Here is a 26,732-nt window from a genome sequence, read left to right as displayed (position 1 = left end):
GATGGACTTCATTCGGGTCAAAAATAATAATACAAACCCTAACGTGATTTCAAATAACACTGAAACTCTATAGCACTAATGTGCGCAAACGATTGGCATCTTGACTACGCAGCATGGGTGCGTAGCCACCATGCCAATCGATACGACAACGAAACACTATCTGTCTCTCTCTCGTACTAATATGCACAAACGATTGGCATCTTGGCTGGGCAGCATGGGTGCGTAGCCAACATGCCAAACGTTTACGATACGACAAGGAAACACTATCTGTTTCTCTATCGCACTAATATGCGCAATCGATTGGCTTCTTGGCTAGGTATCATGGGTGCGTAGCCAACATGCCAATCGTTTACGATACGACAACGAAACACTACTCTCTCTCTATCGCACTAATATACGCAAACGATTGGTATTTTGGCTAGGCACTAAGCAAGTGTGTGGCCAACATGCCAATCGTTTACGATACGACAACGAAACACTATCTGTCTCTCTATCGCACTAATATACTTTATTTATACCTGCAGTATTTAGTAACTTCTTCATTTTCCATTGGTGTGAAAGAGACAGAATAAAGAGCAAGGGTTATAGTACACTCTGTAGTCTGTACACTTAGTAGTAGTGTACATTAAAAAAAAACTACTGTGCATATACAATAAAATAAAGAGTGCCCGTATGATATCATATGACACTAAAATTAATGTTGCTTGAAATTATATTGAAAACTATCAAGATTATTCTAGTCTGCATTGAAACGCGCGTCGCGTTGCCGGCGCTCGCGTACCGAGCGCCAACGCCATCTATCGAGCGTTATTTCGTGAAATCGGAGAACGCTCCAAGGATTAAGGGCTCTTAAGTACGAAATATCATTTGATATTTACCAGTCGCTTTTCGGTGAAGGAAAACATCGTGAGGAAACCGGACTAATCCTAACAAGGCCTAGTTTACCCTCTGGGTTGGAAGGTCAGATGGCAGTCGCTTTCGTAAAAATTAGTGCCTACGCCAAATCTTGGGATTAGTTGTCAAGCGGACCCCAGGCTCCCATGAGCCGTGGCAAAATGCCGGGACAACGCGAGGAAGAAGAAGAAGATTACGTAGATACTAAGTTTAGAGTCGGCTTAACATGGGTAACTTTCTTTCCAGAACATACAAGACATGATCCAGCAGGAGCGACCCGACTGGCAACAGGTCATGGCCTACGTTACTAGCATCTACAAACACTTCGAAACGTAACTTAACACCTTATTCCTTACACTATACAGTTCATAATCGTTCAACACACTACCCGGAGTTGTGACTTTTATACATGTACATAGCTATCTTACATGTACAGAAACTTCGAAATGTAACTGTATACCTTAAAACTATTGATTTAGAACTTATATCCGGTTGTTTTATCACCAATTTATCATGAAATTCACGAGGTCTTGTTAGAGGTAAACCAGTCCTACAATGGACAACTTTAGATGTGAGCGTTTATCCTCCAGACGACTGGGTGACAAAATTTGCCAGCGTAAATTTAACTCTGTCACATTGACAAAGAGTCAAAACTTAATTGGGGCCAATGTACAGTCGCTATCAGATATATCGGAGCGGCCAAGGTGCAAAATCTGAACAAGTCTCTATTGTCAAGGCGTTAGCTATCGTATTAACAATAGACACGCACTAGCGTGTTTAGATATTTTTGAGCACCTCGGCCGCTCCAATATATCTGATGGTGACTGTACTGGGAGTAGAACGTCGGTCGTCAGGCGGTGAGTATATACGCATGTCAGAGCCGCGTTAATTTTAAGATTGGTTGCAATTTAAACATTACATTATTAAAACATGTGTTACAATGTAATTGAAGTCGGTTTTTAAATGGTATGTAAAGTTACATGATTTTTACATATAAGTATTGAATTATAATTGTTGTTTTTGCAATGAAATCTCAGTAACGCAGTCGTTTTGAAAAATTCACGCGCTCACAGAAATTCTACGATTGTATAATGTATATGAATTTATTAATTTAAATATTTGGATGTTGAATCATTTTATTGAATTAGGTATGAATTCCGCGATTATATCAATACTTTCACTGAAACTTTCACATGCCATTTTTAAAACGAACGTTTGTGAAATAATAAGTGCCGTTAAAAGGTTGTATTGACACTCCTAGACTACGAACTTGGTGTGATGTGCAGCGATTGCCGAGTGACTTCAAATTGCCTTACTTATAATGAAATTGGAAACAGTAATTGTTGATGTCACCTTTCTATGCCCACCTCTCTAATTCGAATAAATAGACGTATTCCAAAAGCACCTCTATATCCCGAAATGATTTATCAACTTCTGTACCTCAAATAAAATAATAAGCCGTACTTAATAATATAATTACCTCTCTGATACGGAATTTCATTCATTTTACCTCTTTAAGACGAATAAAAACCTATAAGAACCTCTCTAAGTCCATACCCTCTATAAGACGAAAACTCGTCACCAAGAACTTGAAATAGAGGTGGATTGTCAAAGAAAACTTCGTAGCTACAGTGCCATCTTTCGACACATGATTAAAACTTTTAGAACGCCTTTTGACTTTGATCCTTATTCTTTCACTGATATGTGTTCAATTTGTTAAAGATCAAAAAGTGATATAGATAAAAAAGCCAAAGGTATGGCGGCATCGTATCGGGCGATGGCGCCACAACCTTTAAGCCCATGCTTGGTAAGATGGCGCCACTTTTTTATATTCAACAAATTTAACACATATCAGTGAAAGAATAAAGACCAAAGTCAAATGGCGTTCTAAAACTTTTAATCATGTGTCGAAAGATAGCAGTAAATTTACTGTGGCTACAAAATGTTCTTTGACAATCCACTTCTATTTCAAATTCTCTTTGACAGTAGCGACACTGAACAGGTGACAGAGATGACATCAACAATTGTACATACCCTAAATGGCCTTGAATGCGTGATATTGAGAAGTGAGGAATTATTGTGACGTCCGTCTTTCCATGCTAGAAGACTGATTGGTTAGCTAAGATTAGAACGTTAGAACAGCTATATAGGAGTATGGGTTTTGTGTATAGATTATTAGCAAAAATCGGAAAGATTTCGCTGTGGAATTGTCTTTGACATGTAAGAGCGTTTTCACATTGTCCAATCCGATATCGGATGTCGGATACGACCATAAAGAAGTTAAATGTAAAACAAGTGCCTCTCGCATCGGACAGTGTCAAAACGCTCTTATGTATAGGTAAGTTTTTTTAATAAATAACGGATTGTAGGCTTTGAAACACATTTTTGCTCGTAACCTATTCTACAAAACCATTAGCTGGACTTCAATTAGAATTGATATTGGATTGATGGCCTTAAGTTTGCATTTAGTATATTTTCCACTATTCTAGTAATGTATCTTAGTAGGTATATACTTATTCCAATTTATATATTTAGCAATAATGCGGCTAACTCGTGTATTATCTTTATAACAAAGAGTTATTGATTGTAGAAGAAAATCCGATAAATAAAAAAATTGCTTCGAGCTTGATCGTTGAATTAGATGGCGCTGTCAAAGATAATTAATTGTAATAGAGAGATAGTCTAACTAAAAAACGTGCCTCTTAGTTTGACATGGAGCTGTACAGCGCCATCTTGTTTACCTGTCAAATTCGAAGCAAGAAATTGTCTTAGATTATACACATCTCACTCAATCATTGTTTCTTTCATGGAGGGTAGAGGCTAGTTCAGCTGTCAAAATCGGCTCCCATTTTTTTCTTACACTTTACGTCTCTTCTACAACCAATAACGAATTGCTTACTATGTTCGTATATTATATAATCATCAATTTTATCAATGCTATCATTTAGTTTTTTCACCATTCAAAAATCTAATAAAATACCAGGGGGCCTACCGCGAACACCGGAGTTCGCTAATTGCGGGCATCTTTCTCTATCACTCTAATTACTCCTTAATTGGAGTAAACAACAAAGATGCCCGCAATTTGCGAACTTCGGTGTTTGCGTTAGGACCTCAGAAATCAACCTGGGCAATGGGCATACCTAATCTGTAATATTTTTTTAGTCTACTAAATCCTACTTATTTCTTTTTTGACTAAACAAAATGATAGCTTTGTGACATATTCCTTAATATTTCTAAGATATTGGTAATAAATATAAAGTCATATATTTTGCCTATGCTATACGCCATTATATATGTAGATATTTTTATAACAGCTTGTCCACCATTGTACATGTATTTTTCTATTACTCTTAGATACACGTAAGTTTATCCTTCATTATTATGTGTATTCGTGTTTTGTATCTCTTATGAAATATCTAATCTTTAAATTATACCTTATGTCGCTGAATTACGGTTGAATTTCTTCTATTTCGTGAGTACATAAGTTAATAACACAGCTAAAACCTAATAATAGACCTTAAATATATCTTCCATAGAGTTCATAACTCTAAATCTTTAAAATGGTATTACAGTACTTTATACGGTTCATTCATAAAATTGGACTTAGCCAATCACAGATGAGTTGTTCTCGAACATGAAATGCTGTGATTTGATTGGTTGAAATGGATTATGTTAGATTTATAAATTAGAAATTACTTTAGCACGTATGAGTGAATGTTTTTATTATTATAAAGTTTTATTGGATGTGCATGACTCGATTGATTTTGCCGATTGTATTTTATTGAGAACGTGATATTTTTATGAATTGAAAGTCTACGGACGCTTTTTACAAGTTTGAACCTTAATTCAATGTTATAACGTCTATAATGCAAATATGTAAATTATGACGATACCTATACGAGGAATATCACGAGGAACCCAAACGTAAAACTCCAAAAGAAGGAAAAAGTTTAGGTCAATGTCGCCAAAAATAATAGGTTTTTTTAAATGTATTTGTACACAAAATGAAATGTTTTATTAGTAAACTTGTCACTTAAAATATTTTTTTACTTTTTTTCGTAAAACCTAGTTTTATCAAAGTGTTATTTGTCACGTTTTTACACCTATCGATGAGGATATTTAGACTGTAGACGCCATAGTAACAACATCACCATCAAATATGTGTTTAGCGCTAAGTATGTTTTTTTTTCAATTGGCATTAACTCCATTGACATATACCTAAGGACAGGCTTCACCGGCACTAAAAACGGTGCTAGTTCAGCGGTGTCACTCACGAATTCGAACCAATCATGCAGTCTAACGCAACTAGTTGCGACCAATCGCGCGCGTGATGCGAACTCATCAACCAATCGCGTTGCCATTCTTATTGCCCGGTAAGACCCGTCCTTAGATATATGTCAATGATTAACTCTGAAACTAGGCAAATTCCAGAAAAGTATATAGGATACTTTAGTCCTTTAATATGATCAGGAATACACTATTAAAATATTTCGGGTGCCTCGTGAAACTCCGTGTATTTGTGAAATAAGTGTATGTTTTCTTCCTTATTAACGAAATATTTCTTAAAATTGTGTTTTGTTTTACCTAAACCGCCTCACGGCGAAAATACTAAGCAGAGTCAAACCATGATAAGTTGGCAGCGATTTTGACAGCCCAGACAGTGCAAGTGTTATTTTAAACGTCAAACTTCTATGAAATTATGACGTTTACTTAACACTTGCACACGCCGGACTATCAAAATCGCTGCCAACTTATCTTGGTCTGACTCTATGTATTTTTGTCATCAACACGGTGCAAAATAGCTCGAGTAAATATAGATACGGAAAGTACCAAATATACACCTTAATATATGGGCAATAAGGTCGTATATACATATTTTTGGCACTTTGTCCGTATGGATATTTTCAGACGTCAGAATGTACCTATCATATAATTTTAGGAACATATTTTTATGAAGTTTTTCGTTAGTTGGGAAAACTTGAGATTAGATTCGATCTCTATTGTATTGAATATTAACAATGCTTCCTGTAGGAGGATGTTTAACTATTATGAGGGTGAGTTAAACTTGGTTACCTTTGTTTGTTGAATGTATTCAGAACTATTAATTGTCTATTTTGATATGACTGTACCTGTGTAAATAGAGCCTAATTAAAGTTCCTTATTTATAATTTTTGTTTGTTTCGTCCCATCATCCCGCTAAGTAGGTCCACAAAGTACAGTCAGCGTCAAATACTTTGTAGCAACCAAAGTAGCCAAATAGTTCGGTACACCATATATTTAGTATGGTGTACCGAACTATTTGGCCACTTTGACTGCTACGAAGTATTTGACGCTGACTGTACATAGGTCGGTAGATAAGCTTTGCAATAGACAAATATGAAACAATAAGGTGGCCTATCACATATACTTTTTAAAACTATATGACAATATTTGGCGAGAATTTACTTTCTTTTTATATAAAATATTCGTAAGACATCTCTAGCCCGCGCCGACATTTTCAAAATTTAAATCTTTTTTTTGCCCGCCAAACATTAAATAAATATTATAGGGACATTCATACAAAAATTGACCGAGTCCCACGGTAAGCCAAGAAGGCTTGTGTTGTTGGGTACTCAGACAACGATATATATAATATACAAATACTTAAATATATAGAAAACATCCATCACTCAGGAACAAATATCTGTATTCATCACTCAAATAAATGCCCTTACCGGGATTCGAACCCAGGACCATCGGCTTCATAGGCAGGGTCACATCACTACCCACTAGGCCCGACCAGTCACCAAGAAAACATTATCTACGGAAATATAGTTTTAAAAAGTATATGTGATAAGCCACCTCTTTGTTTCATATTTGTCTATTTCAAAACGTATCAAGTGACCTATGTACTAAGCAACCAAAATACCTTATGGATCCAGCCGCCCGTAAAAATCTCGGGGACTAGACCCAAAGTTTTATCAAAGACTATTGTAATAGAGAGGTAAAGTCTAAAAAACGTGCCCCTTAGTTTGACCTCCAAGACAGAGGGCGCTGTTTTGCGTATGGATGGTAGAGGCAAGGAATAGAATCTCCATAGGCAGAACTGTTGCAAATGTGTCCAGCTGTCAGCTATAAATAATAGTTCAAAATCTCTAAATCTCGTAAATTTTAGTATGGCTGGCAACAAATAACTCGACCAAATTACGTAGGTGGTTTTTAGCATGTTGTCAGGAATGTAAAACGTGTTTTTAATTTTGCGCATTGCGTATGTTCTGTCCCTCACGGGCGCACGCGTATAGCAAATCTATAGGATCCTACCATCTATGTACGACCCCATCTAATGCTGCATTTCCACCAGAGATGAGCGAGGATATGCGTTCCGACGGATGTGTTTGTTAGGAACCAATCATTAACATATATTTAGTCGTAAGGACGGGCCTTACGGGCACTAAGAATCGTGCCTAGTTCAGTTGCGACCAATCCCGCGCGTGATGCGAACTCATCGCACAATCGCAACCAATTGAACCAATCCACATAAAAAAATCACGTCAACTGTTTTTGAGAACCTATTTAATGCTGCGTGAGGAATGGTAAATAAAACCAATTCTGTTGTTACTTATATTTATTTCAGATCAGATAAATTGGCCAATTTATCCTCTTATGTCTATTTACAATTATATACATTAAAATACGTCACTGGTACTCTTCTGAAGGCATGAAAAGGAGAAGGATAGACGATAGATAGATTAAGAAAAACAGAGTAGTTTCGGATCATTATAATTGCCCTCGGAAATTTTAAAACGAATCCCATCCTCTTCGTAACATAAACAGAGGGCCTGCCGCGGACCACGTTTGAGTTGTTACCTCCCTGTCACACTTGCGTACGAATTTACAAGTGCGATAGAGAGGCAACACGTGGAACGTGGTACGCGGTAGTAAAATTGACTGCTATTTTGCCCGCCTCTTAACTCTCGTATTACGTAAAAAAAAAAAGTTAAAGTGCAAAAATATCAAGCATTAAACATTTTTGTCAATTCTAATCGGACAATGGTACATCTTATACTAAGGCCTGTGTGATCGCTCGAAGCGGAGCGTTCGGCGGGGCGTACAGCGTGGCGTCGGGCTCACAAGCGACGCACGTCCCGCCCTGCTGCACGCCCAACTCGAGCGTCCACTCAGGCCTTACACTAAAGGTGAATATCGCTTGTCGTTTGATGGCAGGAGAGGTTTCCATATTGTCTACCAGTCGAGAACGCCGGGCATGTATTTCTCGATGAGCGTCTCGTAGTAAGGCCACAGCGCGTCGATGTCTGGGACTGAGGCGCTCTTTGTGTACAGATCGTATTTGCTGGAAAAAAAAACGTTGTTATTGTCAGGGGGGGCGAAACTGATCCTTTCGGTCATTATCGGCTCCGTTCGGCTCAGCATTGCTACGAGCAATTATTAGGATTGGCACAGATTGAAGTCCCTTTGCGTGCACAACTAAGACACAAATGATAATGACTTGAATGTTGACAAATCCTAATAGCCGAAAGGGATAGTGCTATAGAAAGGGACAGCACAATTCGTCCTTGAATTGCTGCTAAACTTCGGTTCTGTACGGTCTTACTATTAATTATTCTGTGTTATTGTTAGCATTTAATAAGTTAATTTTAACGGTGTAAATTTACTGATGATTTTGTTTTAGACGAACTCTAATCATCATCATTAGTTTGCATGATTTTTGGGTCAAACTCAAAACTACACGTCTTTCCACCCAAAAGTTAAGGGCAAGTTTGATTTTCTTATTTAATCCTTACCCACATGAAAAGGTAGTGTTATTTAGATAAGTATGATAAAATAATTACCTACATGCCCACAAGCTATTAACTATTGTCCACAGGAGAGAAAACTTATGTGTTCGTCAGAACTGTAAAGTGGGCAACAGTTAACAGCTTTTGGGCATGTGGATAAGGAGTTTGAAACGCTGCTAGGCCATTTTATATTCCTTTTCTTCTATAATATTGAGTCACTCAAGTGAATTGAGATTGAGTCACTCATGTATTGGACATTATTACACAAATTCACTAAGTCCCACGGTAAGCTCAAGAAGGCTTGTGTTGTGGGTACTCAGACAACGATATATATATTATGACTCAGGAACAAATATCTGTGCTCATCACACATATACATGCCCTTACCGGGCCAGGACCATCGGCTTCATAGGCACTACCCAATAGGCCAGACCGGTCGTTAAACTCACTTGAACTCGAGGACAGCTTTCTCGATCTCCTTGTCGCCGTCGACAAGCAGGTGCTTGTAGTCGCCGCCCGCGTGCCACGGGTAGAACGAGTGGTATCTGAAAAATAAAATAAAATACGTTAAACAACTTACTCTCTTCCCGTCACACCATTCCGCTGTGTGTATGAGTGTGGCGCCGCCTGGCGGGGTCGGGACACATTAGTTATTGACAGTTGATGTCGTCCCGTCAAATATATTTCACCACACCAGCTGGTAATGACTTGTTTCCTCATTTTGAGTGATTATTTGGAATTATAAATATTGAATAGCGTTATTTGGATTTGATTTGTAATGTTTTGCAGTTAGTATATTCCTCGCGTTGGGGTGGTGAAAAATGTTGTATTTTATTCGGTGCCAATGTTTGTTCAACCCTAGTGCCTTGAAACTGCGAAGGTGCGCTCAAGATTCAATTTTCGAAGCACTCGCTACGCTAATAATTCTTTTTTAGAATCTTTCGCTAACTCGGGTATCAATATTAGCAGTTCAACAACAACTTCGCCCCCTTGTAAAACAAATAACTATTTTCCATTTTTTCCACACCGTGAGTCTACGTAGTTCCAATATCATCGTAAGGCCGGTTCTACCTATAGCACTTATTCTGTTCGATGAAATTTAAATCATATTCATTTGGAACAGAGTTGCATTTGTTTCGTTTTATTTAATTTACAGACAAAATAAAATCAACTATACAACTGTATGTAATGCATGGAACATTACAGGTTCAAATTTTAGATTTTTCATTTGTATGGCTGGACCTTGGAGGCCATATCGCGTAGTTCGCCTGGATGTTGCTCCTGCGAAGAGTCTGCATTTAGTGCGACAGATGTACGAGTCGTAGATCGTTGACTACGACGTACTTTCTGTGTTAGGTTAGTTTAGTATAGTCGAAGAAATATTATTTGCACCGATGAATGTTATCGCTAATGGCTCTCTTACAATAGGGTGATAAAACAATTAGCACCCCGTTTTGTCTAAAGTATACTTTAGCTAAACAACCTATCCCCAGTTACTTTTCTACATTTTACTTAATTCCTATGTTTTCCTAGCATTCCAAGCATTCTAACTTTTCAATTCGTAATCTATTATATAAAAAAGTAAAAGATTTATGTAAAGAAATATTAATTTCAACGAAAATACGATTTCTGTCGAAAAAAGATTCATTTACCTAATAACGTGTCGATATTATTCCACAAACGTGCGGCAAAGCACTTCACACCCCTTTTGTCCTTTTGTATTTGTAAAGATAAAGTGTTAAAGACCAATCGTTATATTTCACCAACTATACTTACAAAAAGGAAGAGCTTCACTCCTTCCGCTCTATCGAATTATGTGTACCTGATCATGTAGAGCCCCTCCTTGGGGAACTTGCACTTGTTGTGCACCAGCATGCGGTACAGGTACTCGTCGTGACCCCACGACATCGTCAGGTTCTCCAGCCCGCACTTCGGCTTGTACATGCCGCTCTCGGTGCTGAAGGTCAAGATATTATCGGTTTAGGGATGAAACTTGTCATAATTTTTAAAGAGCTTTTCAAAACGAGTCGTATTTGACTAGGCATGAAAGCCTTCGTAAAGAGAGAAAACGGAACTTCAAATTTCAACTTAGTTCTATAAGCGGTTTAATCCCTATATCTAGTTAATGGTATTGTGTAGGTAAACATTAACCCCCTTATTCTTAAACGTCTATTAAAGTTACGATGCCGCATGCAAAGTAACTTTGGTAGACGTTTATGTATAAGGGGGTAAGAACTCAAACGAGCAGACGACAAAATTTATATTTTTTTAATTTTTTTTTTTTTAATATTATAGGACATTATTACACAAATTGACTAAGTCCCATAGTAAGCTCAATAAGGCTTGTGTTGAGGGTACTTAGACAACGATATATATAATATATAAATATTTATAAATACTTAAATACATAGAAAACACCCATGACTCAGGAACAAATATCCATGCTCATCACACGAATAAATGCCCTTACCAGGATTTGAACCCGGGACCATCAGCTTCGTAGGCAGGGTCACTACCCACTAGGCCAAACCGGTCGTCGAGATATTAGTATGTCGTTAAAAAAATCTCATTTTTCCAGCCGGTATTTGACACGCGAGAGATGACAATGCAAAACTCCTTGTATGTAGTGTTGTAAGTGTTGGTTTGTCCTTGAAGCTGTCGTTTCGGTAGACCAGCGGTTTCTAACCTGGAGGTAATTACCCCCGTAGGGATAAAACTGGTATTTTACGGGGGTAATAAGCTCAATTAAATATAACAGAAATTAGACCTGTAAGAAAGAATATTGATATTTATTCGGAGTAGGGGTAAAATCGGGTTCCCTAGTTAGTCATAGGGGTGGCACTGGCAGAACTGAAAAGGTTAGGAACCACTGCCATAGACGATGCTCTTGCTCCACTTGCAGCCGACGGGGACGTGCTGAACAACCGTCGAAAGATTGAGATGACGATGCAGAACTCACTTGTATTTAGGGTTGTAAGTGTCGGGGTTGTCCTTGAAGCTGTCGTCTCCGTAGACGATGCTCTTGCCCCACTTGCAGCCGACGGGGAAGGTGTCGCCCACCACGCACCACTGCGGCTCACCGAAGAACGCCATTACCTGAAAACGGTTGACTATATTGACTAACTTCAATAATGTTAAAGAAAAATATGTTGACGCTTATACAGTGTCTAGGTCAATTACCATTCTTCGTAACATTTTGCCTCAAAATATATCTTCCAAAGATCAGCAAATAACCAACACACTAAAAAAGTTAGTTTCTCCGTGACGTCTCCGTACCTTGCCAAGATCGTGGATAAGTCCGATCAGGTGCATCCAATCCTTGTCCGGATGCTCCTGGCGGATGCGTTCAGCCGTCTGGAAAGCGTGCACGATGTTCGGCAGATCGGAGTCAGGGTCTGACTCGTCCACCAGCTCGTTTAGCTTGATCAGTGCGTCCTTCACCGTGGACTTGAAGTGGTTGAACTTCAGCCATTTGTCCATCTTTGCTGGAAAGATAGTAATATGTATTATCAATAGACGATCTCCTTAAATATATATTTTCGCTGCATTGGCTTGCTTTCACTTGAAGGAAACTATATAGGTACTAAACCTACCTACTAAACATGTACATTAACCCGTTTCATCAAAATTAAAAAAAATCGTGAGATTCAAGCTCCGCCTGTGCTTAAAAGAGCAAAAAAATGCTCTACAAAAAAGACGATGTAAAATATATAATATAATCATGTACTCGTGGTATAGGTGCAATGCTAAGAAAAGGGTCAAATTTTAGATAATGGTTTAGGTACATTTTGCAGCCTACTTAACTTTAGGCGAGTAAGTAACTATGAAGATTGGGTCTATTGTAAGTGTTTCGTGGAAAGTGCACCGTCCATCTAAAAATGCACCGGTAGCCATTCGCAGCATGCAAGCCGTACGTATGCTGTCCGCGATTGCGCAGAAACGGTACATTTACCAGCTCTGGACATTAAAAATTATAACCTTTAACGAAGTCGACAGTCTTATTAGTGTGCATCTCGGAGTCCTGCGCACGCGCTCCTTAATGTGTCGTGGTGGTGGTGTGTCGTCGACGGAGTAGTCGCGAAAGGCGTCGACAGGGTCGTTGTTCACCTTCTCCGGCCGCAGCAGCGGCGAAGACTCATGCCAACGGGCCCTTCTATATCCTTACCCTTGACAAAGTCGACAGTCATGTTGGTGTACATCTCGTAGTAAGTCATGCGCACGCGCTCCTTGATGGGGTCGGTGTCGTCCACGGAGTAGTCGCGGAAGGCATCGATGGGCTTGTCGTCGTACACCTTCTCCGGCCGCAGCAGCAGCGACAGCTCATGCCAACGGGTCCTTCAATATCCTTACCCTTGACAAAGTCGACAGTCATGTTGGTGTGCATCTCGTAGTAAGTCCTGCGCACGCGCTCCTTGATGGGATCGGTATCGTCCACGGAGTAGTCGCGGAAGGCGTCGATGGGCTTGTCGTCGTACACCTTCTCCGGCCGCAGCAGCAGCGATGGGTCGATCATGCCAATGGGTCCTTCCTGGAACCGCGGATAGAACTATTAAGTCATTTTGGTCATTAGATTCACGTCACTCTTGGGACGTAGGTATCCTAAACCAGGTATGCAAGGATTGTAGCAATAGCAAGTGGGAACCCGTGATCTCTACGTACCCCTCCAAAAATTAGCCGTGATTATATGTACAGGATGTCCAGTGGCATATTTACGATTTCAAATTTATTTGTGATTTTCTAACAATGAAATACGTATGCATCTTCTTTTAAACAAAAATAGTTTTGGTTTTTAGGTTTTAGTTTAAAATAAATTGTGACACTATGGTTTACTGCGACATAAACGCATATTGCTTGTGTCAGCGCAACCTAACGTGTATATATAGGCAGGTTTTTAGAGAATATAAGTTCTTAAACTATAACACATAAGGTGTTATACTACTATTCCCTGGACCTGCTCGAAACATACAAAACAGGAACACTCCTTGTTATTTGATGGCGATCCTGCAATAAGTACCAGCGAAGAATTTTCTGATACTACGCTTGTTATTTGATGGTTATCCAGACCAGCGAACCAAAGAACTAACAAAATCTGTGACTAACACTCAAGAAAGAAAAAATCTACCAAAACTACAAAATAAGGGACCAACGCATTTAGATCAACCCAGAACATCAATCACACTTTCAACGAAACAAACCAACCAAGAAACAACCCAAGAAGAACCAACCAACATCAAAAATCGGAAACCGAGTTAGGAAGAGAAATTAATAAAGAGTACGAAGAAAGAAGAGTCTTGTCCAGAGATTTCCCGGCTCGCAAATCAAGAGGTGTCCAGGGTTATCCCGGCCCATTTCAAGAGGAATGCAGGGTTATCCCGGCCCACCCTCATCAATCTCATCATCTTCGGAAGCAGAGCCAAGCGAGCGCAAATATCAAATATCAAACATTTATTCAGCAAATAGGCCACAGGGGCACTTTTACATGTCCATTTTTACAAACAATAAAAATTAAAAAAAAAAAACAATTACAAATATGGAATCGATGAAATAATAAATACTTTATTAGAGATGTATACTGTCTCTAAATGTCAAATTACACAAAAAAACTATGATAACTGACTGGCGCTGGCAACACTGGCCGGGAGCAAACGTCAAATTAGCTCTGCGTATTAAAATAATTATTTAAAACGTTATAATGTAATAATTAAGAAGTTTTGGTGATAAATAAAAAGTTCACATCGCAATTGAAGTAGAACATCGTTATCCTTCTAATGTAACATATGAAGAAAAAATTGACGACAGAAAACAAGGCAACTGTCAACGGCGTAACGTTCCAAATTTAAAATTACACCGTATTTGCCTGTATTTTACCGCAGATTTTTACAGATGAGTATTGTTTTCATAATTTATAAGCCTAGTTTTTTGTTTATTTGTCTAGAATTATTATTTGTCAAACTTTATTTTGTGCTACCTTTATATGTTTAGTGAAGAACTTGGTTTGTAACATAACAGGATTCTAACATATCAAAATATCTTAATTCATTTTTAAATCACTTCAAGAACAATAAAATTATACCCTGTGGTAATGAGTGAACTTGCAAGATAGTGAATTATAAAGTTTACTTTGCAATCTTACTTAGAAATTAAGTCAGTGGAGTTATTTTTACTTTATTTTAGTCATTATATTTTGTTAGAAGCATTGAAATTCATTACATTTTCTGGCACAGATATCTCACATTATGAATATGTTTACAGCAAAAACCACTAAAATGACTACACGCAAGGATGTCTTGGTGGCTAAAGTGCAACAATTACAAAAAGACCTCAAAGAAGCCGCTGTGTTGAATACAAAACTCCTCCAAGAGCAGGAAGAGAGTGAACAGGAATTTGAGCGTGTTGTTCGAACAAATACAACTCTCAAAAGTCAGCTTGCAAATCAGGATATTGAATTTGAGGACATGCAAGGGCAGCGGGATGAACTTCAGGCTGCTGTTGACCGGTTCCAGCAATGCCAGGAGATACACGAGCAGGCATTGCAACGCATTCAGGACCTGGAACAACAGCTGGAGGAGTCGGAGTCAAAAAATATTTGCAAGTATTGCTCCGGCCAGTCCGGACCGCCTAACAATAATTTAAGTATTTTTGCAGAACTTAATAGTTTTGAACTAGATTTAGATAATGAAAACACAGGTAGCTCCCCTATGGTAGGAACTGTAGGTTTTACAAGTTCTGTGCCCATAGAGGGCAGCAGTGATAGTATAATTACACTGAAAGGCTCCAAGAAAATAAAAAAATATTTAAAATTAAGTAGATTCATAAAAAGATCAAAACTTTTAGTAAAACGCAATAATTCAGTATTCAAAACACTACAATCTAAATGTAATAGTGTCGCCTTGAGTGTTGAACTTCTAAATTGTCAATACAAATTAGACCGAACAGTAGAAGAGTTGAATCATCAATCCGATGAATTAAATAAATTGGAATTAAAGTTAAAAGACCTCAATAATAGAGACGAACTATCAACTAAAGCATTACAGGAATACATAGCCTTTATGAATAATGTTCTAGAACCGGGCAGCGGCTACCCTCTGCGCATGGACTCGCCGCGGCCTCCGACGCGCCCCGTGGCACCGGAGTCGCCCGCGCTGCGCGCCGTCCTGGCCGCACCGTGCTCGCCAGCGCTGCGCGCCCTCTTCGCCTCGCGCGCTTCCCTCGCACCCGAGCTGCGCCGCAGTCCCGAGCCTGCCCCCAGCCCCGTGGACACGACGCCACTGCAGCCATCATCACCGCCGAGCCTTATTGAGCGGGCGTGCCTTGTCGAGCTGGCTCCGTCGCCGCCGAGCCTTGTCAAGCTGGCTTTGTCGCTGCTGACCTATGTCGAGCCAGCTCCGACGCCGCTGCCCTTCGTGGAGCCGGCGGCCTCCTAGCTACCCAGAAGATGTCTAGTAGAGTGTGCTAACCTGTTAGCATATAATATTGAAGACCCCGTCGTGGCTAGCGCGGCGTCTAATAGCCTTAAGTCACGTAGTATTTTACGCCTTGGTAGCGTAGGTTTTGAGATGGAGCCGTCTGGAGATTTGAATTTAAACTAACCGCTACGACAACGTGTGCACCAGCCGGCTCCGTTCCTATTGATCACTGCGATGCTAGTATGTTTAGTAAAACCGATTTATTGAACTTAGTTCACCAAAATATCCAAGGATTTGCCTGTAAGGAACTTGAAATTGATTTGTTTTTACAGTCCGACAATATTGACGTTCTCTGTATTACTGAACACTGGCTTAAAGGTCATGAGTTTATGTTTAATTTCAATAATAATAATATAGTAAGTTCTTTTTTAGGAAATCCTGCAATCGCGGCGGGTCATTGATAATGGTGAAACATAATTTAAAAAGTAAGGAACGTAGAGACATTGTTGACATGTCTGTGGAACGGCATATAGAACTTTCCTGTGTTGAGTTGGAACAATTTATAATTGTATGCGTGTACAGGCCCCCATCGGCGGACTATAACTTATTTGAATCGGTCATAGATGAAGTCCTTAGTAGTATTTTTAGAACTCCGAAAAATATAATTGTGTGTGGCGATTTTAATATTAACTTACTTGAAAATTCGCCATTTTGTGGAAGGTTATTAAATACTTTTAAATCCTTCAATTTAGTCAATGTATTTTGTGAGCCTACTCGAATCACAGCAACCAGTGCTACATGTATAGATAACATCTTTAGTAACAAGGATGCGATTAGTAAATCTGTTATTAACAACCTAAGTTCTGATCACTGTGGATTAAAAGCGTCTTTCAGCGGGAAAACTGAACAAATTCCTCAAGATACCATGTGCAGGCCGATTTCCGAAAAGCGCCTAGATTTATTCAATCGTAAAATCACTAAACAATTATGTTGTCTTTCATGTAATCAGGATAACCCTGACTGTTTGAGTTCCGAGTTGTTTAACTGTATTAAAACGGAATTTGATGCCTGTTTCATTCAGAAGAAGGTGCAAGGCAAGGCCAAGACTAAATTTTGCGACTGGGCTACGCCGGATATTCACGAGAAAAGACGCCGACTATACGACTTGTATGATTTAAAAGCAACTGATAAAAGGCCGGAATTTCTGGAGTACGTTAAGAATTTTTCTAAATCTTTTAAGATGATGTGTGTCGCCGCTAAAGCTGATTATTTGTCCAAAAAGATCCTAAGTTCTAGTGATAAAGTTAAAACTGTATGGCAAGTAATCGGCAATGAAACTGGAAAACGTAAGATGAAGGATCCGCACTACACCGTACGAATTGCTGACACTTTAGTAAGTTCTGACCGTGAAGTGGCAGATCATTTTGAGCGGTTTTTCTCGAATATACCGGTAGAAACAACAAAGTCTCTTAATTCATCGCCAGATGTCGCTGAAGAAATTTTGAAGACAAATGTGGCGGAATGTACAGAAATTTTCAAATTTTCGTATGTCACTCCGAACATAGTTCTTAAGACTTTTAGGTCATTAAATATAAAGAAAACAGAAGACCTATGGGGTCTGTCAGTCAAAGTATTACATTCCATTATTGAATCGATTGCACCATACTTAGCTGAGATTTTCAACAGATGCATTGATGCTGGAATTTTTCCAGATATTATGAAACATAGCAAAATTATCCCGTTGTTTAAATCAGGAACAAGAACCGACTCCACAAACTTTAGACCTATTTCAATACTACCTGCATTAAGCAAAGTGTTCGAGAAACTTATTCTAAATCAACTATCGTCACATTTCAACAGAAATAAACTGCTTGATAGCAATCAATTTGGTTTTACCAGAGGTCGATCAACTACTGACGCCGGTGTGGTACTTCTAAAACACATCTTTGACGCTTGGGAAAAAGCTCAAGATGCTATTGGAATTTTCTGTGATCTGTCGAAGGCATTTGATTGCGTTGATCACGAAAATTTAAAGAGAAAATTAAGCCACTATGGGATAAAAGCTAGTGCCCTTGACCTTGTCTCATCGTACCTTTCGAATAGAACTCAGCGAGTAGTTATTAATGGAACTCAATCGGCTGGGTCCCCGGTAGCCCTCGGAGTGCCGCAAGGTTCAATTCTTGGTCCCTTCCTGTTTTTGGTATACATCAATGACCTACCAAAAGTTGTGCAAGAAAGACATGATATAGTGTTGTTTGCAGATGACACTTCCCTTATATTTAAAGTGAACAGAAAGGAAAATAGATTCGAGAGCATTAATGACGCGCTATCTACCGTATTAAACTGGTTTACGGCAAACAATTTGCTTTTGAACGCAAAGAAAACCAAATGCATCAAATTTACGCTACCTAACGTCAAGCAGGTAAATAACAGCAAGATTAAAATAAAAGGTGATACGCTGGAATTTGAAGATCGAACTGTTTTCCTGGGAGTCACTTTAGACTCAAAACTGCAATGGCATGCACATATAGCCACTTTAGCCGGCAAACTTAGTTCAGCAGCCTATGCAGTGAGGAGAATCAGACAGCTAACAAACGTAGAGACGGCCAGGCTGGTTTACTTTAGTTACTTCCATAGTGTTATGTCGTATGGAATTCTGTTGTGGGGAAAAGCGGCAGACATTCAGACAATATTTGTACTGCAAAAGCGAGCTGTACGTTCCATCTATGGACTGGGCGCTCGAGTATCCCTAAGAGAGAAATTTAAAGATGCAAGCATTCTTACCGTTGCATCTCAATACATACTTGAGAATATTATGTATGTTCGGAAAAACATTAACGAATTCAAGCTTAACAGTGATATCCATAACTATAACACTAGAAACAAGCATAAACTTGCTGTGCCCGCCCACCGCCTCCGTAAGGTTAGTACGTCTTTCGTCGGGAACTGTACACGTTTTTATAACAAAGTTCCCACTGATATAGTGAATTTGCCTCTTAACAAATTTAAGTCACACGTTAAGAGCTCTTTGTTAAGTAAGGCGTATTATGCTGTGAATGATTTCATAGATGATAAGGATGCCTTTAAGCCAGTAGCTTGATCTTGATAGTATGATAAAAATGTCAGTAATAGTGTTTTCGTTTTCTTCCTGTGAAATAACCATACTAGCGTCCAGTAGAACTGACACAAGAGAACATCATGTTCTCGTTTGATTGTATTATTTTAGTTTTGGACACTTAGAGACCTTATACACCTCTAAGATTTTATTTTATTTTAAATTTTATTTTATTTTAAATTTCATTTTATTTTAATACCTATTTTAATGATTTGGACACTTAGAGACCTGTACATCTCTAAGTCAATTTAAATTTATAATTTAGTTTTATAGGTAGGCACTCCTTATGAATAATATGTAGTCGCGTTTATGTGGCGCTATGCCGTCTTTAATGCAACTTACAAGCACAAATGTTGTATCTCACAATTTTTTTTATTATATTTATATTAATACAACCCGGCAGCTTGAACATGTCATGCTCGCTTAAAAGTCTTTACTTACGGTGGCGTCGTTGATCGGGTCGCCACTTTCCCGAATGAAGGTTGAGGGAGGCGATGGCTGAGATACACGTCATACTCGTGAACGGGTGCTGTTTGTGGAGACCGGTCTGTTTAAGCTTACACGGGGTACAGGTTATGTTAAAGTACGTAACTTTACTTTTGAGTGACATTAACGTGAGACACTTCATTCGGTTCTTGTCTGTTTTAATTTATTTGTCTTTTAATTATTTATATAAGAATTCAAGCCTTGGCGACCCTCTACATCTCTAAGGATAATTTAATATATATTTTTATATTTTATCTCTGACACTTAGAGACTTATACATCTCTAAAGAATTTTAGTATTTTATGGTTTTATTTTTTTATCATAGTTTTTTTTTGTGTAATTTGACATTTAGAGACAGTATACATCTCTAATAAAGTATTTATTATTTCATAGATTCGATATTTGTAATTGTTTTTTTTTTAAAATTTATTGTTTGTAAAAATGGACATGTAAAAGTGCCCCTGTGGCCTATTTGCTGAATAAATGTTTGATATTTGATATTTGATAAAAAAAATAAAACCATAAAATACTAAAATTCTTTAGAGATGTATAAGTCTCTAAGTGTCAGAGATAAATTATAAAAAAAGATATTAAATTATCCTTAGAGATGTAGAAAATCAAAATACAAAATTTAATTCTGCAAGTAGGCCTCAAAACATACATACATTAAATCTGGAGATGTAAAAGGTCCCCAATGTCAGAGTACTAATAAGATTCGGAGGTGTCAAAATGAAATTTATACTAAATCAATCAATCGCTTCTAGACTGTTAAGCGCCAAATGGAGGTCGGAGCTCGCCAGGCCACGCCAGCAGCAGCAAGAATGCCGGTCGCAAACACGCACCGGACCGAACGAGGACCGAGGATTTGAGATCGGAAATCTGCACCTGGATTCGTTGTATGTACCTACCAAGACAATGACAATAAATGTATATAAAACTACTTAGGCGCACCAATTGCATTAGATCCCTATACACATAGTGTACACGGTGTATACTGTTCTTTAATTATCTTCATATGTCTTCACAAACTCCGCAAAGCTGTCTAAAGTTTAAAACGTTGGAGGTATCATCGTAAACTGAATATTTATATATCATATTATGTAAAATATTGATAATTATGTGACGTCAAATGGTATCAGTCTCAATTACTTAACACATTTTACACTTGAACTTAAAATAAATTAACTAATTGGGGAGGATAAGTAAATAAAACAGATTGGGTCAATTAAAAGCTTTTAAATTAAAAATATTAAGATAAAGAAGAATACAAGTAAATAAAAGTATACTTCAAACCTACTCCTTATCGTTTAGGTTTAGGTTAATTATGATATACGTTCGTCGTATCGTATCGTAATAATTTGATTTGTTCCCTAATTTGAGTTAGACAAATTCTTATTCACGGGAGAGCTCAACTACTTAATCCGAAACTAAAAGATCTCATTTTAAAGCCCTAAACCCTGTCTTCCCAAGCGCCGTCGGAAATTTTTACGAAATTGCAAAAAAAAATCGGAAACTTCTCATATGTTTTTATGCGAATCGAAATTATCCATTTCCAAAATAAATTTTCTTTGTATACTATGCATTTTTCTTTTTTTTATAAATTTTCCAACGTTTTGTTAATTTTCCGTAACTTGTATGTACTTAATCTTCCCTTTAAACATTTAAAAGGACTTAAAAAATTTTAAAGACTCTTTAAAGACTCTATGACAATTTCAAAAATTATTGTTACAAAAAAAATTATAAATTAAACTTACGGTCTTAGCCATCTTGCGTCTTCATAGGACAACAATGAGCAGATCCACAGTCGTGTGGATCTTTAAATGCCATCACAAATGACGATCTGCTGTTTTATTCCCGTAGCTTACCTTCGTTTCCTATGTTTAACCAGTATAAAAGTAGCTACCGCATTCGTCGGAACTTGGATGTAATGCCATCTTTATTTCTCTTGTAATATTGGTGTGTCTCGAATGTCATCATAAATACGTTGGTTGCGTAAGCTCGTCAACGATTGGGAATACATACTGTGATAATAGGTCAACTGCTGTCAAAGGTCGAGCTTTATCACTTATTACGTATTGCCAAACAAGTGGCAAACCGCTCATAATAATATTATCATATCGTGTGACCGTAGCAAGTGAGTGTTTAAAAAAAACGCACTACAATGTAGGCATAATTGTTTTCCTACAATTTTTTTAGGTTTCCAACGTGGGTTGGGTCAGTTTAAGATATGCCATTTATAAGATTTATCATCAAAGATCAGATTCATAAGATTCAAAATCAACCAAGATGGGTACTTACTCGCTTTGCCGCATCCCAGTCGATAGCATCCCGATCCGGTTCGAAGGACCACATAATATTTATATTTGATCACGTTCAAGATATTCATTCCCTTGGTAACTCAACAATATTAGAAGAATAGTATCAGGTTACCTTGATGTCTCAACTCAACTACAGACAGGATCCAGCCGAAAGTGGTTGCCTGAGCAGAAGGCAGTTCTTTTTTTTTAAATACATACAGTGTAAACTCTTTATAACGAAACTCAAGGGACTGAGCATTTTTTGTCGTTATAGAGAGTTATCGTTATATGGAGTGAACAAAAAAACAACCAAATTAACAAGAATTTTTAATATGTATGTCTTAGATAATATTATTGTTTACACATATAGTCTGATAACTTTGTCTGACGTTTTTTGCTATGCCAGTACTTGTTTTGTATTATTTTATGTATTCTATTCATATCTAGATATGTGGTGGAATCGTCTTGATTAAACAACAAAATTTTTTCTACCAACTTAGCGGCATCTAGGGCTTGTTGAATTGTTGGTGGTGATTCGGCTTTGTCCACTTGATTATCTTCTTCATCTTGATTATCGGGTGTTTCCTGACTTTTTGACACTAAATCAACAATTTGTTCATATGTAAGTGTACCAGTTGTGGCTAAATCCTCATCTATATTTTCGTACGATTGTAGATCTTCGTTAAAATTGTTTGGTATGTTGAACTGTCTTATCCATTCACTCAGTGGTAGATTGTCTTCACTGTCAAATTGGTTCGTTTCTTGGCTACTACATAATACAGCATGTCGAAAAGAATGTTGGATAGTGGCTGCTGTTACCTCTTGCCAGGCTTTTGATAAGAAGTTTACTGCTTGTAGCATGTTGATCGAGACCTTGCCGTCAGTTTCGATCATATCCATCAACATTTTCCGTCTATAGTGGGCAGTGGCCCTTTAGGCTTTTAATTACACTCTGATCCATTGGTTGTAAAATACTGGTTGTATTAGCTGGGAAAAATGCTAACTCTATGTTTCGAAGATTAGATATGATTGGGTGAGCAGGACAATTGTCTACTAGAAGCAAGATTTTCCGTGATTTTAATTCAGCATCCCATTTTCTCACTTCCTCTTCAAAAATCTGCGATGTCATCCAAGCTGACTTGTTTGCTTTGTACGTAACTGGCAACTGTTTTATGTTCTTGAAACACCGAGGGTTTTTCGATTTGCCTATAACTAAGAGCTTTCTTTTTTCTGTGCCACTCATATTGGCAGCCACTAGAACTGTAATACGCTCTTTAGAGTTTTCCTCCAACACATTTTTCCCCTTTGAATTTTAAAGTTTTGTCGGGAGTCAACTTGAAAAAAAGGCCAGTTTCATCTGCATTAAAAATGTCTTCTGGTGAGTACTTCATCTTTAATTTAGGCCACACTGTACTAATCCAATTGTTAGTCACATTTATATCAACATCCCGCGCCTCTCCGTTCATTTTACCGTACGTAATTTGGTGACGGTGCTTAAATTTTCCAAGCTAACCTTCAGATGCTTTAAAGTCAATTATGCCAAGTTGGTTGGCAAACTTTTCAGCCTTAGCTTTTACAATTGGCCCCGAGATGGGTACATTATTCTGGCGCTGATTGTTAAACCACGACAACATTGCCTGATCTAAGTCTTCGAATTTTAGCTTTCTTAATTTTTTAGAAGAGTTTCCTTCCAGCGCCGCCTGTAGAATTGTTTTTTGGTTTTTCCAAATGGTAGCAACAGTGGATTGACTTAGTTCAAAACGCCTTCCAACGTCACTTTTCTTTTCTCCCTTTTCAATCGCACGTATCACACAAACTTTTTCGTCAACACTAATCGCTTTCCGTTTACTGGCCATGTTAACAGTTTCAAAGTAGGTTTACGACTGATAATACGATAGGTACCCAGTATGCTTGGTCGAAGACCATCACTTCCGAGAAAACAATGCGTCTTACTGCACGTGTTCAAGGCAATTAAGGATAACAAAAGCTAGACGGACCTCGGATGTTTCGGAGCTTCAAAGTCTTTTGTTACCTGATAACATAACATAAACAATAATACCGATAATAAATATTTATTGTCTAAAAATATGAACACATTTCTTCGTAATAGAGAATGGCGTATCGCTATAAAGAGTGTTTCAATATGTGGGTTTTAACGCAAACCAACCAAGTTGGGCTCACTTCAACGTTATAGGGAGTTTATCGTTATAAAGGATAACGTTATAAAGAGTTTACACTGTATATTCAAATTTGGATTTTTTTTATAATTTACAGAGGTTTTATTTTTACCTAGAGGTTACTGGTTAGTCGGAACGGAACTTAGAAGTTCAGAGGCCAGAAACTAGATAATTTTAAAAGGCGTGTATACCTATTGGGAGATGTTGGAAACGACTATCATAAACTTCCCAGAGTTTTACTCTAAAGAACATTGATGGGAATTTGTTAAGATAAGAAGCCTTGACAATTTATAATAATCATAACTTCCATTATCCGAAGGAGAACACAGAAAACAACATGAGGAAAAAGCTACATTTGATTTGGGAAAGGTCTGGTAGCGAGTTTGTCTGAGAAAACTGGTGCTACTGCTGAGGTAACCCATAAAGTGATCTTTTTTTTTATGGTAGAGGTGGCAAACGGGCAGACGGATCACCTGATGGTAAGCGATTACCGCCGCCCATGGACACTTGCAACACTAGAGGGGACACAAATAAATGCCCTTACCGGGATTCGAATCACTACCCACTAGGCCAGACCGGTCATCCTATATAAACAATAGAAAGTCACAGTCGCCGTCGTGAACGTCGTCTGAGTCGCCAGCGACCAGTGGACAGTGCGTAATAGTAAATATTCTATTTTCGACAGCTATGTATGCCACGTAACCAAGAATATAAAAAACATCACATTGAGATTTTTTTTTAATATTGGGTAAAACAAACTTTTCACTAAATACAAATTGTCCATACACTAGATTACCTATTGAGTTACAATCTTCAATATTATATTAAATTATTTCACTTCGGCAGCAAAAAGTGAATACAAAAAAGTTTGATACTTTCTCGAGTTAATTTCAGGGAAAACTCTGACATTCGCCTTCTCCTTCGACGTGTAGTTGTTAATAAGCACGCCTCTTTGATCGCCTGAAAAAAAACGGTTTATTTATAGCTGTTTCCACTATACAAATGTTGTCTGAAAGAGATCGCTTTTTAGCGATAAGTTGGCCAATTGTCTACCGTTCTTTAGTTTTACATTTATGAATCGATTTTTTTTTGTTTAGATATACTTAGGTAGGCCATTCTAAGTTGGTCTCATTTAAGTCAAAGTCCAGCTCTGATGATGGGGAATTGAGGAATTGAGGGAACTCCTTAAATCTTATAGGCGATTTTCATGACCAAACCAAGGTTAATCTATAAGCTAAGATTGTATTACAATGAATTCAGTCGATCGACTCAATACCGCATGTAAAGAAAATCGCAAGCAATTTCTTGATCGGTACAAATGGGGCTTAAAGTCTAAGCCAAATTCGTGCATCGAATTCAACAGCTAATGTAGTTGTACCTGACTTGTACGGCGCCATAGATTATATGGTAACAATAATACAAAGTAAACTTACCACACAAAACAACATTATTATTAGCATACTGAATTTCAGTGACTAAATCCTCATTGATCGCCGTGGCTACAACCAGAGGGTCCAGAGGGTACCAGAACTGAGCTTGTGCGGGTGAGTTTAAAGATACCCTTTCAAAAGCATTGAGGGCTCGAATTTTCGCAGTCGGCAGACTACCTAAGACGTTTCTACGCCATTCCTGGAAAGAGTTGTACGAGGTCAAAATCCAGATCATCTAGCTTTATCATTTTTTTTTCTCATAAGACACGGTACATAGGTGTTACATCAAAATAGTACTGCCAGACTGCGAAGCAGTTTGATGGCCGTTAGTTTCGCTCTTGATATCCATTTCTGTCTGTGGAATATAACCATGCTGTTTGAATATAACCATGCTGTTTGAATATAACCATGCTGTTTGAATATAACCATGCTGTTTGAATATAACCATACTTATAGGGACATTTGCCAAGTCAGCTCATATTCAAGTGCGCGTGTACCGCGATATGAGCTGACTAGGCAGTGCCCGCGGCTACAGTGCGGGCCCCCCCCGCTACATGTAAACCAGTCTCACCTTAACCATCGATCATATAACACTTGTCGATTTTTATGTAATTATAATATAATATAGTCAGATCAGTAATTACAGTGTTTCGTTAACCTCGCTACCCCACCTTCGGAACTATACAATATACCCTAAAGTGGTGACCCCGACTGAACGTTGGTAGCGTAGGTTGTTATTCGGACTTTTGTGGTTTAATGTTACGTGAAAATGACCGATGAAGAGAAGACTCCGGCGGCCTTGCAACTACAGGACATCGTGGTGCCACGCTCTGCCGAGGTCATGGCGATCTCGGTGTCGAGCCGTATTCCAGACTTCTGGGTTGACCAGCCCAGAGTATGGTTTATACGCACGGAGGCCGTTTTAACGCCACAGAAGATAAGCGACGACGCAAAGTTCGACATGGTGGTGTCCAAGCTGCCGAAGGAAGTCATACTTCGACTTACGGACTTCCTAACGAACCCACCCTCCACCAATAAATACCAAGAGCTGAAAGCCAAGCTGTTGAAGATGCTAGAAGACTCAAAGAACAGGCAGGTGGAGAAGGTCCTAGGGGAAATGGATCTAGGAGAACAAAAGCCGTCGCAGCTATT

General features: G+C 38.3%; 2 protein-coding genes across 3 annotated transcripts in view; one reads left to right on the top strand and one right to left on the bottom strand.

The window, feature by feature from the left end:
* Nucleotides 1-6,062, top strand: part of LOC133529098 (uncharacterized) — a 57,728-nt gene extending 51,666 nt beyond the window's left edge. The window contains exon 23 of the mRNA XM_061866718.1: nucleotides 1,141-6,062. Within this exon, the coding sequence (XP_061722702.1) occupies nucleotides 1,141-1,230 (90 nt within the window). The 3' untranslated portion in view covers nucleotides 1,231-6,062. The remainder of the gene's footprint in view (nucleotides 1-1,140) is intronic.
* Nucleotides 6,063-7,480: 1,418 nt separating this feature from the next.
* LOC133529268 (inositol oxygenase) overlaps nucleotides 7,481-26,732 on the bottom strand; it is a 33,046-nt gene continuing 13,794 nt past the window's right edge. The window contains exons 1-7 of one of the 2 annotated variants that reach the window (XM_061866964.1): nucleotides 21,431-22,090; nucleotides 13,020-13,197; nucleotides 11,946-12,154; nucleotides 11,629-11,765; nucleotides 10,492-10,626; nucleotides 9,119-9,214; nucleotides 7,481-8,224 (exon numbers count right to left, since the gene is read on the bottom strand). In XM_061866964.1, coding sequence (XP_061722948.1) covers nucleotides 8,116-8,224; nucleotides 9,119-9,214; nucleotides 10,492-10,626; nucleotides 11,629-11,765; nucleotides 11,946-12,154; nucleotides 13,020-13,197; nucleotides 21,431-21,442 — 876 coding nt within the window. In that variant the 5' untranslated portion in view covers nucleotides 21,443-22,090 and the 3' untranslated portion in view covers nucleotides 7,481-8,115. Of the gene's footprint in view, nucleotides 8,225-9,118; nucleotides 9,215-10,491; nucleotides 10,627-11,628; nucleotides 11,766-11,945; nucleotides 12,155-13,019; nucleotides 13,198-21,430; nucleotides 22,091-26,732 lie in introns of those variants that run through there. The other variant, XM_061866963.1, reaches the window with a different exon arrangement.

The sequence above is a fragment of the Cydia pomonella genome, chromosome 20 (assembly GCF_033807575.1).
Source record: "Cydia pomonella isolate Wapato2018A chromosome 20, ilCydPomo1, whole genome shotgun sequence".
Classification (NCBI taxonomy): domain Eukaryota; kingdom Metazoa; phylum Arthropoda; class Insecta; order Lepidoptera; family Tortricidae; genus Cydia; species Cydia pomonella.
The sequence above is the reverse complement of the archived record's forward strand: the minus strand, read 5'-3'. Positions and strand labels throughout refer to the sequence as shown.